This window comes from Tigriopus californicus, chromosome 1, assembly GCF_007210705.1.
Source record: "Tigriopus californicus strain San Diego chromosome 1, Tcal_SD_v2.1, whole genome shotgun sequence".
Classification (NCBI taxonomy): domain Eukaryota; kingdom Metazoa; phylum Arthropoda; class Copepoda; order Harpacticoida; family Harpacticidae; genus Tigriopus; species Tigriopus californicus.
The window spans coordinates 8,054,291-8,065,752 of NC_081440.1; the positions used below are offsets into that span (position 1 = coordinate 8,054,291).

The 11,462-nt window shown below is 45.2% G+C and overlaps 3 protein-coding genes across 3 annotated transcripts in view; 2 read left to right on the forward strand and 1 right to left on the reverse strand.

Annotated features, from left to right (window-relative positions):
- Positions 1–307: 307 nt before the first annotated feature.
- On the forward strand, positions 308–2,242 carry LOC131889982 (monocyte to macrophage differentiation factor 2-like). The gene is made up of 5 exons (XM_059239226.1): positions 308–776; positions 1,125–1,210; positions 1,317–1,385; positions 1,588–1,840; positions 1,956–2,242. The coding sequence occupies exons 1-5, from the start codon at positions 690–692 to the stop codon at positions 2,160–2,162; spliced, it is 702 nt and encodes a 233-aa protein (XP_059095209.1). The 5' UTR covers positions 308–689; the 3' UTR covers positions 2,163–2,242.
- Positions 2,243–2,447: 205 nt separating this feature from the next.
- On the reverse strand, positions 2,448–6,470 carry LOC131889961 (transportin-2-like). Its single transcript, XM_059239204.1, has 5 exons — positions 5,720–6,470; positions 5,356–5,615; positions 4,632–5,258; positions 4,121–4,547; positions 2,448–3,737 (listed from the first exon to the last, which is right to left on the reverse strand). Exons 1-5 carry the CDS (start codon positions 6,072–6,074, stop codon positions 2,701–2,703), a joined length of 2,706 nt encoding a protein of 901 aa, XP_059095187.1. The 5' UTR covers positions 6,075–6,470; the 3' UTR covers positions 2,448–2,700.
- A 930-nt stretch (positions 6,471–7,400) lies between these two features.
- Positions 7,401–11,462, forward strand: part of LOC131889942 (glutamate receptor ionotropic, NMDA 2B-like) — an 18,151-nt gene continuing 14,089 nt past the window's right edge. Inside the window, exon 1 of the mRNA XM_059239191.1 lies at positions 7,401–7,523. The gene's annotated coding sequence lies outside the window, so the exon portion shown is untranslated. The remainder of the gene's footprint in view (positions 7,524–11,462) is intronic.

The following is an 11,462-nucleotide window of genomic DNA, read 5'->3' on the forward strand; positions in this document are numbered from 1 at the left end:
TATTTTAAAGCAATTTAATACTTAGCACTCTTGGTTATTTTGCCTCAGTAGCCCAAACAGTCCCACACGAGTTGGCTTGTAAGTTGACCTTTAGGCTGATTGTGAGCGAAGAAGCTTTTCCTGGGCGTATCAATAAACAGAGACTGAAAAATCGGGTTCATGAACCGGCTTTCATGCCAGTGATCTTCATTTCCCATCAATAAAAGCTTGCACCAATCTGACCCTATACTATATAGGAACCCCAGGAGTGACTTTGGCAACTTTTGTTGGCCACTCAGGGGATTTAGGATCAGCCCTGACTGGCAAGCCTGCTCTTGGAGGTCTTCCATTAGCAAGGCCTTTCTTCACACAACAAGAGAATGCATCCAAGCTACACTCACTAACGCTCAATCACTCATTCACACGGTTAGTTGATCAATCATGGCGTGTACGCTCAACCGACATGCATTTTGACCCACATCCACTATTTGTGGCATGTGTTAGTCCCGTTTGGCCCGGCTGATGGCTGAGCCCTCGGACAGGAATCCAAGTCCTCCTCTACGACTGTGTGCCCAAGCTCACCACCGCCTACTGAGAGTCCACCCAGCCTGATGCCCCAACAGTACAGCTCCACCCAAGACCCACCGAGCGACCCATCAATTAGTTGACAGACGGAGTGACCCGAGGCCAGCCTCATCCAGTTTGAAGAAATGCGTTGGATGAATGCTCGAGCCCGTGGAGGAGCGGCTTATCTGCCCACCCCTGTGGAGCAAATCGCCAATATCGCCACTCATGGCGTAAGTAGCTCTATCGCTCTAGTATCGCTCTATCGTCGTTGGCACTTCGTTATTGGAAGCCAGACCCGTTCTTCTCGTGGTGGTCTATCAATTTCAAGTTTGATAGAGGTTTAGGTGAAGTTGAGTTTGATTCAAGGAGGTTAAGTTTCAAAAAGTAAGACTGACAGCCCCTGGGTGGACAATAGTCCATGTCTCGAAGCCCAATGCCGAATCTGAACTGGCAAGTCCAGATCATGCACACCACCAGACTGGGCCGAGCGAGACCGGATCTCCCTGGCCCATTCGTTTCATGATCCAAGGTATTGGCCTCAATTCGCCTAATTCGATTGCATGGCTCTCGTTCTCCAGGTGGTGATTCTACCGGTTTGGTTTTGTGTCATCGATCTGGTGACCACGGCACCGGCCCACGCTCAGCCCTACGTGGTGATTTACGGGTAAGACATTCCAACCTTCATCCCTTGATTCCCCTTCCATCGTTGGAGAATGAGAGCCGATATGCGGTACGGCCGTGCCCACTTCACGCTCGACCTTTCTTTTCAGCTTGGCTTTGCTGGGTTTGTTCTCGGTTTCCACGTTGTTCCACGTGTTATCCCTCTTGCGAAGAGACAGGTTCGTTGACCTTTTTCTATTGCCACTTGGTGTGTTCTGCCGTCTGGCGTAGCTTGGGTCTGATAGTAGCATACAGTAGATAATTGTGTGCCTGAATGAGCCCGCCCATTGATTTTGGACCGGCGGGCTCTTGACGCCGCCAACAAGCTATCTGAAATGAAATCGCTCATTGTGTTCCTGGGGGGATCTTTTCCGGGGTTAGTGATCTGTGCCGTGGTTTTCATCGAGGGGATCGAGCCATGATTTTCTTGTTCATCGCCGGGTCTTACGCTCCGTGGCTCAGCCTCGAACGCGTCCAGCTTTTACACATTCACCATGATCTGCAGTGGGGCCTCATAGTGTGGACACTCGTCGGCATCGTGTTTCAACAGCTTTGCCATGATCGATACAAAATGGTTGAAACTCTGTCTTACGTGATAGTGGCTACCACGCCCGCTTTCTTCCTGTTCGATTCGGTAAGCACATCGAATTTAACCGACCTCTGACGCTTCTTTTCTCATACTGGCCAGAAAGGCCCAGGACAGGATGCACAATTCGACATTTCCTGATGATGAGCCTATCATGTTGCAGATCTCTTGGCAATCTCTAGTCCATCTATCACTCGGTGGCCTTTCTTACTTAGTGGGCGTGATATTTTTTAAAATGGATGGCATCCTTCCTTTTGCTCACGCTTTGTGGCATCTCTTCGTTGTCTTCGGAGCTGGGATTCATATGAATGGGGTCCGTGAGGAGCTGAATCTGGAAAAGCTGGCCCGTGACCTTGGCGGTAAAAGCTGATTTTATTTGCTGAATGATTTACTTTACGTGTCTCCTTACAAGGAAGCGATTAGTGATTAATAAAGTGCCGTGTTATTGCATTTTATTGATTTCTTCAAAAATCAGGCTCGTCCATCTAGAATATTGTCTTTATCTTACCGGGATTCCGTATTTTCCTGTTTACCTGGTCTGCCAATATTTTTCCACCTCCGTTCTTGTCGGGCATTTCTCAGCATTAAATTGTCTTGGCAGTTGCTTCGACGACTAAGTCTAGTACTAATCAAAAATGTTTTTTGAAAGACACCATGAAACACCATCCTAGCCTTGTGTATTTGGACTTAAAGACATTACAGAGAGGACGATAATGTATTCCTTAGGTAGGTCCTTAGTTATGTTGGTAGGTAGTGATATTAGTTGACCTACAGTTTGGTAGTAAGCAATGTGGGCCAAGCATAGCGCCAAATGGCCGGTCCCACATATTCCAAAAGCCACTTGATCTGTCATCAACTATGCCATATAGCACATTGGTCCACGTCTCACACTCACATATGGTTAAATGTTAAATGGCGTAGGTGCTAGCCAGACGTTCCTTCAGTGGCTGAGGGAATTGTGAGGCGAAATTATTCCACGCCTCAACTCCTACTTGCTCCTTGAATCCATGAAGAATCTTATGGAACATTTGTTTGAGGTCGTCCTGCGGGGTTTGCCACGATGCAATGGCATCACAGAAGAAGATGAAATCCTGCACCACACCGGCAGGGTTGACGGTAATCATGTGACAAATGCCTCGGAAGGCGGAGTCTTTCTCGTCATTATCACGAATGTTCCGCAAGGACGTACACCAAGGTCGGATAAACTGGTTTAGTGAGGGCGCCACTTCATGAGGACACACGAGTCCCATGCGCCCAATGGTGATGGCCGTGTTTTCCAGTAAAGTCTTCGGAGTGTTATTCCGATTGATTATGACGATCAAGGGAGGTAAGAGGTTGACCACAAAACGCTTCATGTCCGGGCCCAATTTCACGGCAATTTCCCCAGCTGCCCAAGTGGCGTTGTTGCACACGGATATATGGTCTGTGTACAAGTTCTGCGCCACCAGCGGCATGTAGTCGTCAATGCAGGGCCGGACGTGAACGAAGCAAGCTTTGGTGAAGTCGCCCAATAACGCAAATGAGCTCTGTCTCACTTCAGGAATTGGGTCTTGTAGACATTGAAACAGCAGGTGCATAATGTTCGAGGTGGACACTAAAGATTCGATGTGTACGTCCAAGCCTTCAGCCAAGCCCGATAACAGATCCAATGCCACGATCATGAATTCTTTGTCCGGTTGATCAAATTGTTCGGCGTTTTGCAGGTAAGCCGCGTGCTGTGTCAATGTCTGCTCAATAAGCGAGACACACCGTCGGTAGACGGGCTCAGAATAGGGGAGAAATCCTTCCTGAAGGGCTGTGGCCACGGATGAGAGGCATTCCAGCAATGGAAACAAGTCTTTGTCCTCATCCTTGAGCATGTTCCACTTTTCAATCAAAGGAGGCATTAACAAGTTTATGTATTCGCTCTGATTTAAATGCTGCCCAACGGAGTCGGCCAGGGTGCCTGCAGAATTAGAAACGCATTATCAAATAACTTGCTCTCAACCCTTATTCTTACAAAGACAAAATCTAATCATGACAAGAATTATTGATGCTAAAAATTGACAGGATGAGCTGAAAAAAAAACTCAACACGTTTTTGATGCTTAGAATGGGAGGGCACAGGAATAAAAATGAACATGGCAAAAAAAAAGTCGTATACGGTCGGTCTATAGCGTATTCAAAGAATTTTTAGGATTGTCTTCTTATGAGTACAACCAGGCATTAAACCGAATGATAACCAAAACCTAACTTTTACCAGCCCCAAATGGGATGGATGTTGTACCAAACTCTGTAAAATTAGATCCATCTGGGTGTAATGGTAAGCTTATTGATTCTTGATAATTACCTATCGCATCATAGAGAATGAGCAGATTCTTGTGCTGGTATTTTTGGAACGCAAACACCAGCGTGTTAAGGATGAATCCCAGGTAAGGCACGAGCTCCGTGCAAGCCTCCTCCTCCAAGGTGGCAAAGGCTGAGCAAGCCGCTTCTTGGACTCGTTTGTTGGAGTCCAGAATGCGCTTCAACAGCTCGGACATGAGAGGTTTCAGGTAGGACTCGTGGGGCTGGGACACAACCCAGTGGGAATAACGGGACAGGGTCCAACATGTGATGGAACGTACCAGTGATTTCTTATCTGACAGGCAATTGACCAAAAAGGGAACGAGTTCGGGGAGATGTTGAACCATGCCCTCCATGCACCCCTCTGCAATCGCTCCGAGGGCTAAGATCCCAGATTCTTTGATTTCCCATTCCGGATGAAATAAGGTTTCCTGCCAAGTGAGGAGCAAAAACAATGTTCCAACATCAGCGAGACCATACTTGATTTCGCCCACACTAACAAACAAATGTCTTACCTTGAGGATAGGTAGCAGCACGGGTAGCAAATCCGTTCGGAATACACTGGCCAAAACATCGAGGGCGGCGGCCGAGCACTTTCTTAGGTTCCAATCCGACATGGCCGAGTCATCGTCATCATCATCGTCTCCGGCGTCATCATCGGATAGATTGCCATCCGGATTGGAGGCGGTGGGCTGTCCATTGGTCGAGTCCGAGAGTTGACCCACATGGTGATTACGTGAGCGATGGAACCGAGGACGAATGTCCTCTTCCCGATCCGGCACCATCTCGTCGTCCTCGACATCCCCGCGGAGCAGGATGATATCGATCTCCGAGTATTTCATGCCACGCACCAGGATGGGAATCAGTTTATCCAGATGAGGCTGCAGCGCATCTTTGCACACAGGTTCATCGGCCAGCGAGAGCCAAAATTCACAAGCCTCCAAAGAAACACCCTCGTCGGCATCTTGGGTGCGTTGCAGCATGTAGTCGATGATGTTATTCATGTGAGGTATGAGACGATCGATTCGCGCCTCGAGTAACATGACTAATGCCCGGCAAATATTCTTACGCACTTCGGGGTCCGTGTCATTGGCCAGGAAGAATAAACTGTGGAGGAACGCGTCTATGTGGGTCATCAAGGCCTGGAAAACGCAAACAAAATCGTCAGCCACCTCCGTAGTACGACGGAGCGAGGTCCGGTTGAAGGGGGAAGGGGGCCGTCGGTGATGGGTTACAAACCTGGGAACGACAAGTGATAAATTGGTTGACGCAAGCGATAGCGTGGGACCGTATCTTGGCACTGTTGTGTTTGAAGAATTCCAGAAACTTGGGAATGAGGACGGCCAGTGGGTTGTGGAGCACATCGCCGTCGAGCATCTGGGCGTTGTCCTCGCAGATCTTTTGCAGGGCGCCAAAAGCGCCCTCGCAAGAGGCATAATTGTCGGACTCGAGATGCTCGCACAACTTGGGCAGCAGATCGGGCCATTGTGCCAAATCACCTAGAAAACATATCAAACATAACCATGAATCGGGGGGTAGGGCGTGCGGGTAAACGGGCCAGGCCTGGTGCGCGTCAGTAGGCCGGGGCGGGCGTCCAACTTACCTTTGGAGGTGATGGTGGTAATGAGGATGCCGATGGTGGCCCGGATAAGCGGCGAGGGGTCGCCCACGGCGCGGAGACATTCGCTGCGAATGAAGTGAGCCACGGGCGGAGGAAACTCGTGGAAATGGGCCTTGACATTGTTCTTGAGAATGAGGCCGGCCAGCGAGCGGGTGGCCTCATTCTCTTGGGGCATTTGAGTCAGCACATAGATCAGATAGGAGTTGAAGTCCGGGAAGCGGTTCAACTCTTCGAGTCGTTTCTGAACCGAGCGTTGAATGGTCGTATCCGGCGATTGAGATTCCCGCAGCAACTGCAAGATCTGGGCCAAGCCCTGCGCCTCGGGTTGCCAATTCATGCCGATCAAGGCCGGAACGTGGACGATGTCGCCGGACTTGGACAGTGGGCGGGGCCCGGGATGAGCTCAGCCTGGGCCAGCCCGAGCTGGCTGGCGGATGGGCTGGGCCTGAGCAATGAGGTCTGACTCAGTCCAGTCTTGGCCCGGCTGGCGCGGCGGCACTCCGACTAATGCCCCTCGGCTTGGACGGTGGTGGGTGTGGGGAGGGCGTGGTGAATCTGGGCCACGTGATCGATGGTGGGCTGAATGGCTGGATGGATGGCTGGATGGATGGCGAACGCGGGGCCACACATCCACACATTGAACGAACAGCACGAAGGAGAAACACACAATTATTCACAGACACACAGACGGATAGACACACACACACCGATGGACAGACAAACACACACACACACACTCACACGCCGAAATCACGTCTCGGAGAACGAGACTCGCTCGGCCAGGCCGAAAAAAAGAACGAACGATAAAAGAGAGAGCACTCACTCTCCTAGCGTGGAGGTGAAGGGGGGGGCGGGGAGACTGGCGGAGACTCCTCCACCCGGACTGCTGACGCGGGGGGGGGGATGGGGGCTCAATCTTGGGTGAGCTACTTCGGACTACGGATCGAAGAACGGTTTCCTTCTCTCTCGTTCACTGTCGTTCACTGCGTGCGGTGTGAGGGTCTACTCTTTGGGGCTGGCCGGCTTCTACAACCCTGACACACTGCCATGACGTCACCAAAGGGGCGACGGCTCATTGCTACAGAGGGGATCAAATTAATTATCAAGAGAGGTAGGTTGCGACTAGAACTACCAATTTACAATTTCAGTGGTCTATGACATTATTGTTGGAATGTTCGCCACCCGTTAGTTAGCCCCAAAAGGTAATCCTGATTGTTCTTCCATCACAGGGCTCCTTTTTGCTCAAACTTTACTTTTTGCGTTATGATGGGTGCTTTCAATTTTCACGTTTTCTGGCTGAATTTGAAATTTGATCCTAACACTAGTGATTACCTAGACTCAAGCCACAACAATAACATCTTAAAACTGGAGGGAGCCACAACCAAGTATGGAATGTGATATGTGCCATGAGCTTAAATAAGAGGATATCAAACATTGGCTCAAAACAAGCAACATGCTATCTAGGGCTAAAGATGCTTGAAAAAGAAAGATCAGCCAATGTTAGGTGAATATCCTTCTCATCCTGATTGGACAATAATTCTTGATATCAGTTCACTGTAAGTGAACTAATGAATTAATTTCAAATAAAAGAAGTAGCGTGGTTTCCAAAAGTGAATTCATTTATTGTTCCAGCCATGAATGTTGTTATTAGTAGTCTAAGTATTTAAGCAGACGCTTAATCACCACTGTGGATATTACTGAAGGATGGTGAATATTGTTTTGGTAGCCTGTCAACTCTACAGCCTTCTAAGAAGCAGAAGCAAGGACATTTGCCACAAGGTGAAAGGTAACATAAAGTTCCAACCCAGCATTGGTTCAACCATGATCAACAGGCATCCTAACTTAAACCCAAAGGCCTGTTGGCCAAGAGCAAATCTCATGTTCCTTTTGTCTGGTCTTGCATCTTTGGGACGTTGAAGTAAGAAATGAAGGTAATGTCACCATCAAATTTAGGTAAGTTACTGACTCTTTTGAGGCTTCATACTTCTTTGTTAAGGGATCAAATTAGAGTTCCAGTTCATCGATCCATATAAGGAATGGTTCATTTCACATTGTATTTTTATAAATTGTCACAATATGACTGACTAACATGATTAGAAATAACTTTTAGCTGAAAAAAAGCCATTTTGGACTTCTTTTTCTTCTTTTAGAACTTCCTATTCCTACCGAAATCTTTTTGAAACCTTAGAAACAGTTTTTGTCTAATATTGTGCTTTGTATCTTAGGTTTTTATTACCTTTACTGTTCTGAAAGTGTCCTAGTGACCTCCCAAAATTTGTACTGATATCCTCATTCAGCTGCTACTTAAAGGAGTCAATTGCCCCACAGTTGACGTCATAATTGAGTCCATACCGTTCACTTTCTGAAATGCCTTTACCTGTAGTTTGGCCCGATTTCAGGAGGAGATCAGTGCTTCCAAAGAATGACAAAGGTTATAGCGCCAATGCACCGGCCAAAGAGGGCAAATCGAATTATAAAAACCATTTGCCTGGCTCCTTGTGCTTTTTGAGACACTATTGTATCGAATTGGAACATTCTTATGACTAAATTACAAAATTTATGTCAGACCATCCCACAGCAACGTCTTTTAATCCTCACAAAAAACACCTTTGTCTCACTTGTCTTCGTAACCGTTGCCCTTCTTCCCGTGGAAGGGAGCAACTTTTCAACATCTTTCAGAGAGTTTTACGAACAGGGATTTGGACACGTAATATGGTGTGCTTGCCAGACTTGAATCGGGATGAACACCTCACAAGCTTACATTTTACGTTCCGGTCTTATATTCTCGCCAACACAATCAATTCAGTCGCGTATATTTTTGCGACACTGATTTGGAATCAGCTGCTGAGGTCGAACGAGAATAGGAGCCCGGGCTTCAGAGGACTATTTTAAGAGATACGACTCTCATAGCCATGGCACGCATCTCTCACGATTGGATTAGGCACGAACTGTTAGAAATATGGACTGTGAACGAGCTTCCCGTCATATGGACCTGATCGTGGTCATAGCAACTCTGAGCCACTTTCCAAATTAAAGTAATAAAATAAAAAAAATAAAAAGTATTTCTCTTCACTTAAAGGCAGGTCATTTTTATGAAATTTACTTATAAAGCGGTTGGTTTCAAGCTTATGTTGTCAATAGCTTACGTAGTTGACCAAGAGCAGGCCAAAAATTTGAATTTTATATAGTGTTTCCAGCATAATTTTGATTTAGAGTTCTAGTAACAAGAGCTATTTTAATTATGAAAAAGGACCAAGGAACGTCTACTGGCTTATCTAGAGACCAGTACTTAGGTTAAAGCTTTAGATATATTAACTACAGGAATAAATGCGACAGAAACAAAGTAAGTGAAAGCGTTGTGCAACTCTAAACAATGTTTAAATATATTTTTGCACATCTCCCTCTTTCCTTCCCAGCAACTTTAAGTTGGAAGTTGGAACCTCCTGACTATGTTTAGTCAAAACTACGAACAGATTTACAATTTCATTTTGGTTTTTCATTCATAGTATCTTTTTGGGAAGCATTCAAATATATCTAATTTTGGTGGCTGCACTACCACCTTCTCCTCACTTGACTTTTTTTCTTTTTATTGTTAAGGATGTTGACATACTTTTCCTTAAAACGAAATAATTCTCAAAGAGACTGTACATCAGAAAAGGAATGGAATTGAATTACAATTCGAAAGTAACTGTAAATCTACTTGAAAATCAAGAAATATCATTGTAATGGTAAACAATAACCCTCTAAAAGTAATTGACACAGGTTTGTCAACAAGGTACCCAAGCTAGTATTGATGGAGATTGATTTCAAAGTTGTGGCCTTCTTATAACAAAGGATGTCAACAACATTGTTAACCACGAGTTTTGTTTTGCTCTCTTCTGCAAGCTACGACTCGTAGATTAGTTCCAGACCCTCGATCTACATACATTCATTCGAGGTCGTGGGAGGATACTGAAGATATGCCAAATGCATTTAGTCAAAAAAAAAATCTTTTTTTCCCTTGCTAATTCTCGGGATATTAACCGATGCAAAGGAATTAAATTCTCTGTAAGTCATGTAAAGTCATATTTCATAAAATATTTGGTCATGCAAAGAGTTCGAGTTTGCCGCTCTAGGACACCCTCGAACAAAAGGTTGGTTAGGGATCGTTAGACATACCTTCAATGGATTTTGTAAAACATCGCTGTACTCTTTCAATCTTATTTAACCTTTGTGCTGACGTTGGGGCCCAGATTGGGGAAGCATCTTCAAGATGTGGTTGGGCTATTGATTTGAAAAGAGTTTTCATGTTAAATGCGTCCCTGGATTTAAACGTTCGGTACTCAATGTTCGGTACACTCTAAAGTCTACTCATCAGAATTGATCATCTCTTTTTACTCAAACCAATGCAATAATTTGAGTTGTTTTTAATTTCTCTCTCTGGAAATTTGTGAAAGGAGCACTCTTTTGGAGGAGTTAAGAGCTTCCCGTACCATGCCCTGCTAGATAGCTAGATCACCACCATCATTGGGTTCCAAACAAAAAGCCTAGAACTTATGGGAACCCTAGAGTACCTCTAAATACAAGAAATCAATGTATCCTCGAGTCCCTGAAATATTCAATAGAATATGAGTTTGACTCCATGGGAGGAGCTCATTTTTGCGTTGGAATACTGATGTGACATTTGGTTCTAAATAACGGCAAAATTTATTTGATAAGCTGCCGTGTAAGCCAATAAAGATACGAATTTCAATTATACTGGACCGTGCTGTACGTGGCAATCGGAAGTTTTAAAGTAAAATGGAATGCGGCAGATCAAAGAACCTACATAGTGGTGCGCAGAAAAAAAAATCAATGGCCAATTGAGCCAGATAATTGCATTTCTCGTCCTTATACTGATAGCCTATGCGTCCAGGTCATCGAGGTCCTTTAAATACAAAGAAATTTTAAAGCATTGGGCTCATGGAATAACACCACCTCTCTTAATTTGTATCAATCTATCCTATCTACGATAACCATTGTGACCTCCAATAAGCTCATTGACATGCCCGAATTTATTGACATCTTTGATCACTTGCTCACCCATTTTTTGACACAGTAGCCTTTGTTTTATAAGTGGTATAAAAGACGAGAATCGCGAATCAAACCAAAAATTTCCTGTTGCACTGCAGCCAACAAATTATCTAGTTTTTAAATTATGATTTTGTAACAATTTTTGAATCATTTGAAAATGGATATAAATATCAAGCTATGGAGCGTATTAACCTTTTTCAAGGGAGGTTCAGCGTCAAAGCTTTTGGGTGTTCAAGAAAGGATAGTCCTATAGTTTTAGCAATATTATGGTCCAAATTGGAACACATTCAAAACTGTGGGTATTTGTTTCCAAGAATAATACAGTCTAAGCCATACCACAGCTTCCAACATTGGCAATTTTTTGAGCAACCCTGGTAAGGTTTAGGGCAAAAATACTCCGTGCGTTGTGATTGTAACAATGAAAATGCAGTCCTTGTGGATAGAACTGGGCATTTGATTTCGAGAGGATTGAATGAACTTTCTTGGATTCGTATTGGATTGAATGAAAAATGGACTTAGATCTGATCAAGTAAAACAATTTTGATTTGGATCAGCTTGACCAAATGCTTTTGGATTCGGATCGGATTGAGTGAAAGCAATCACATTCTGATTACATTCATTATGGACGAAGAATCGTCCACAAAAAGATTCACGCAATTGGTTGGCCACTCGT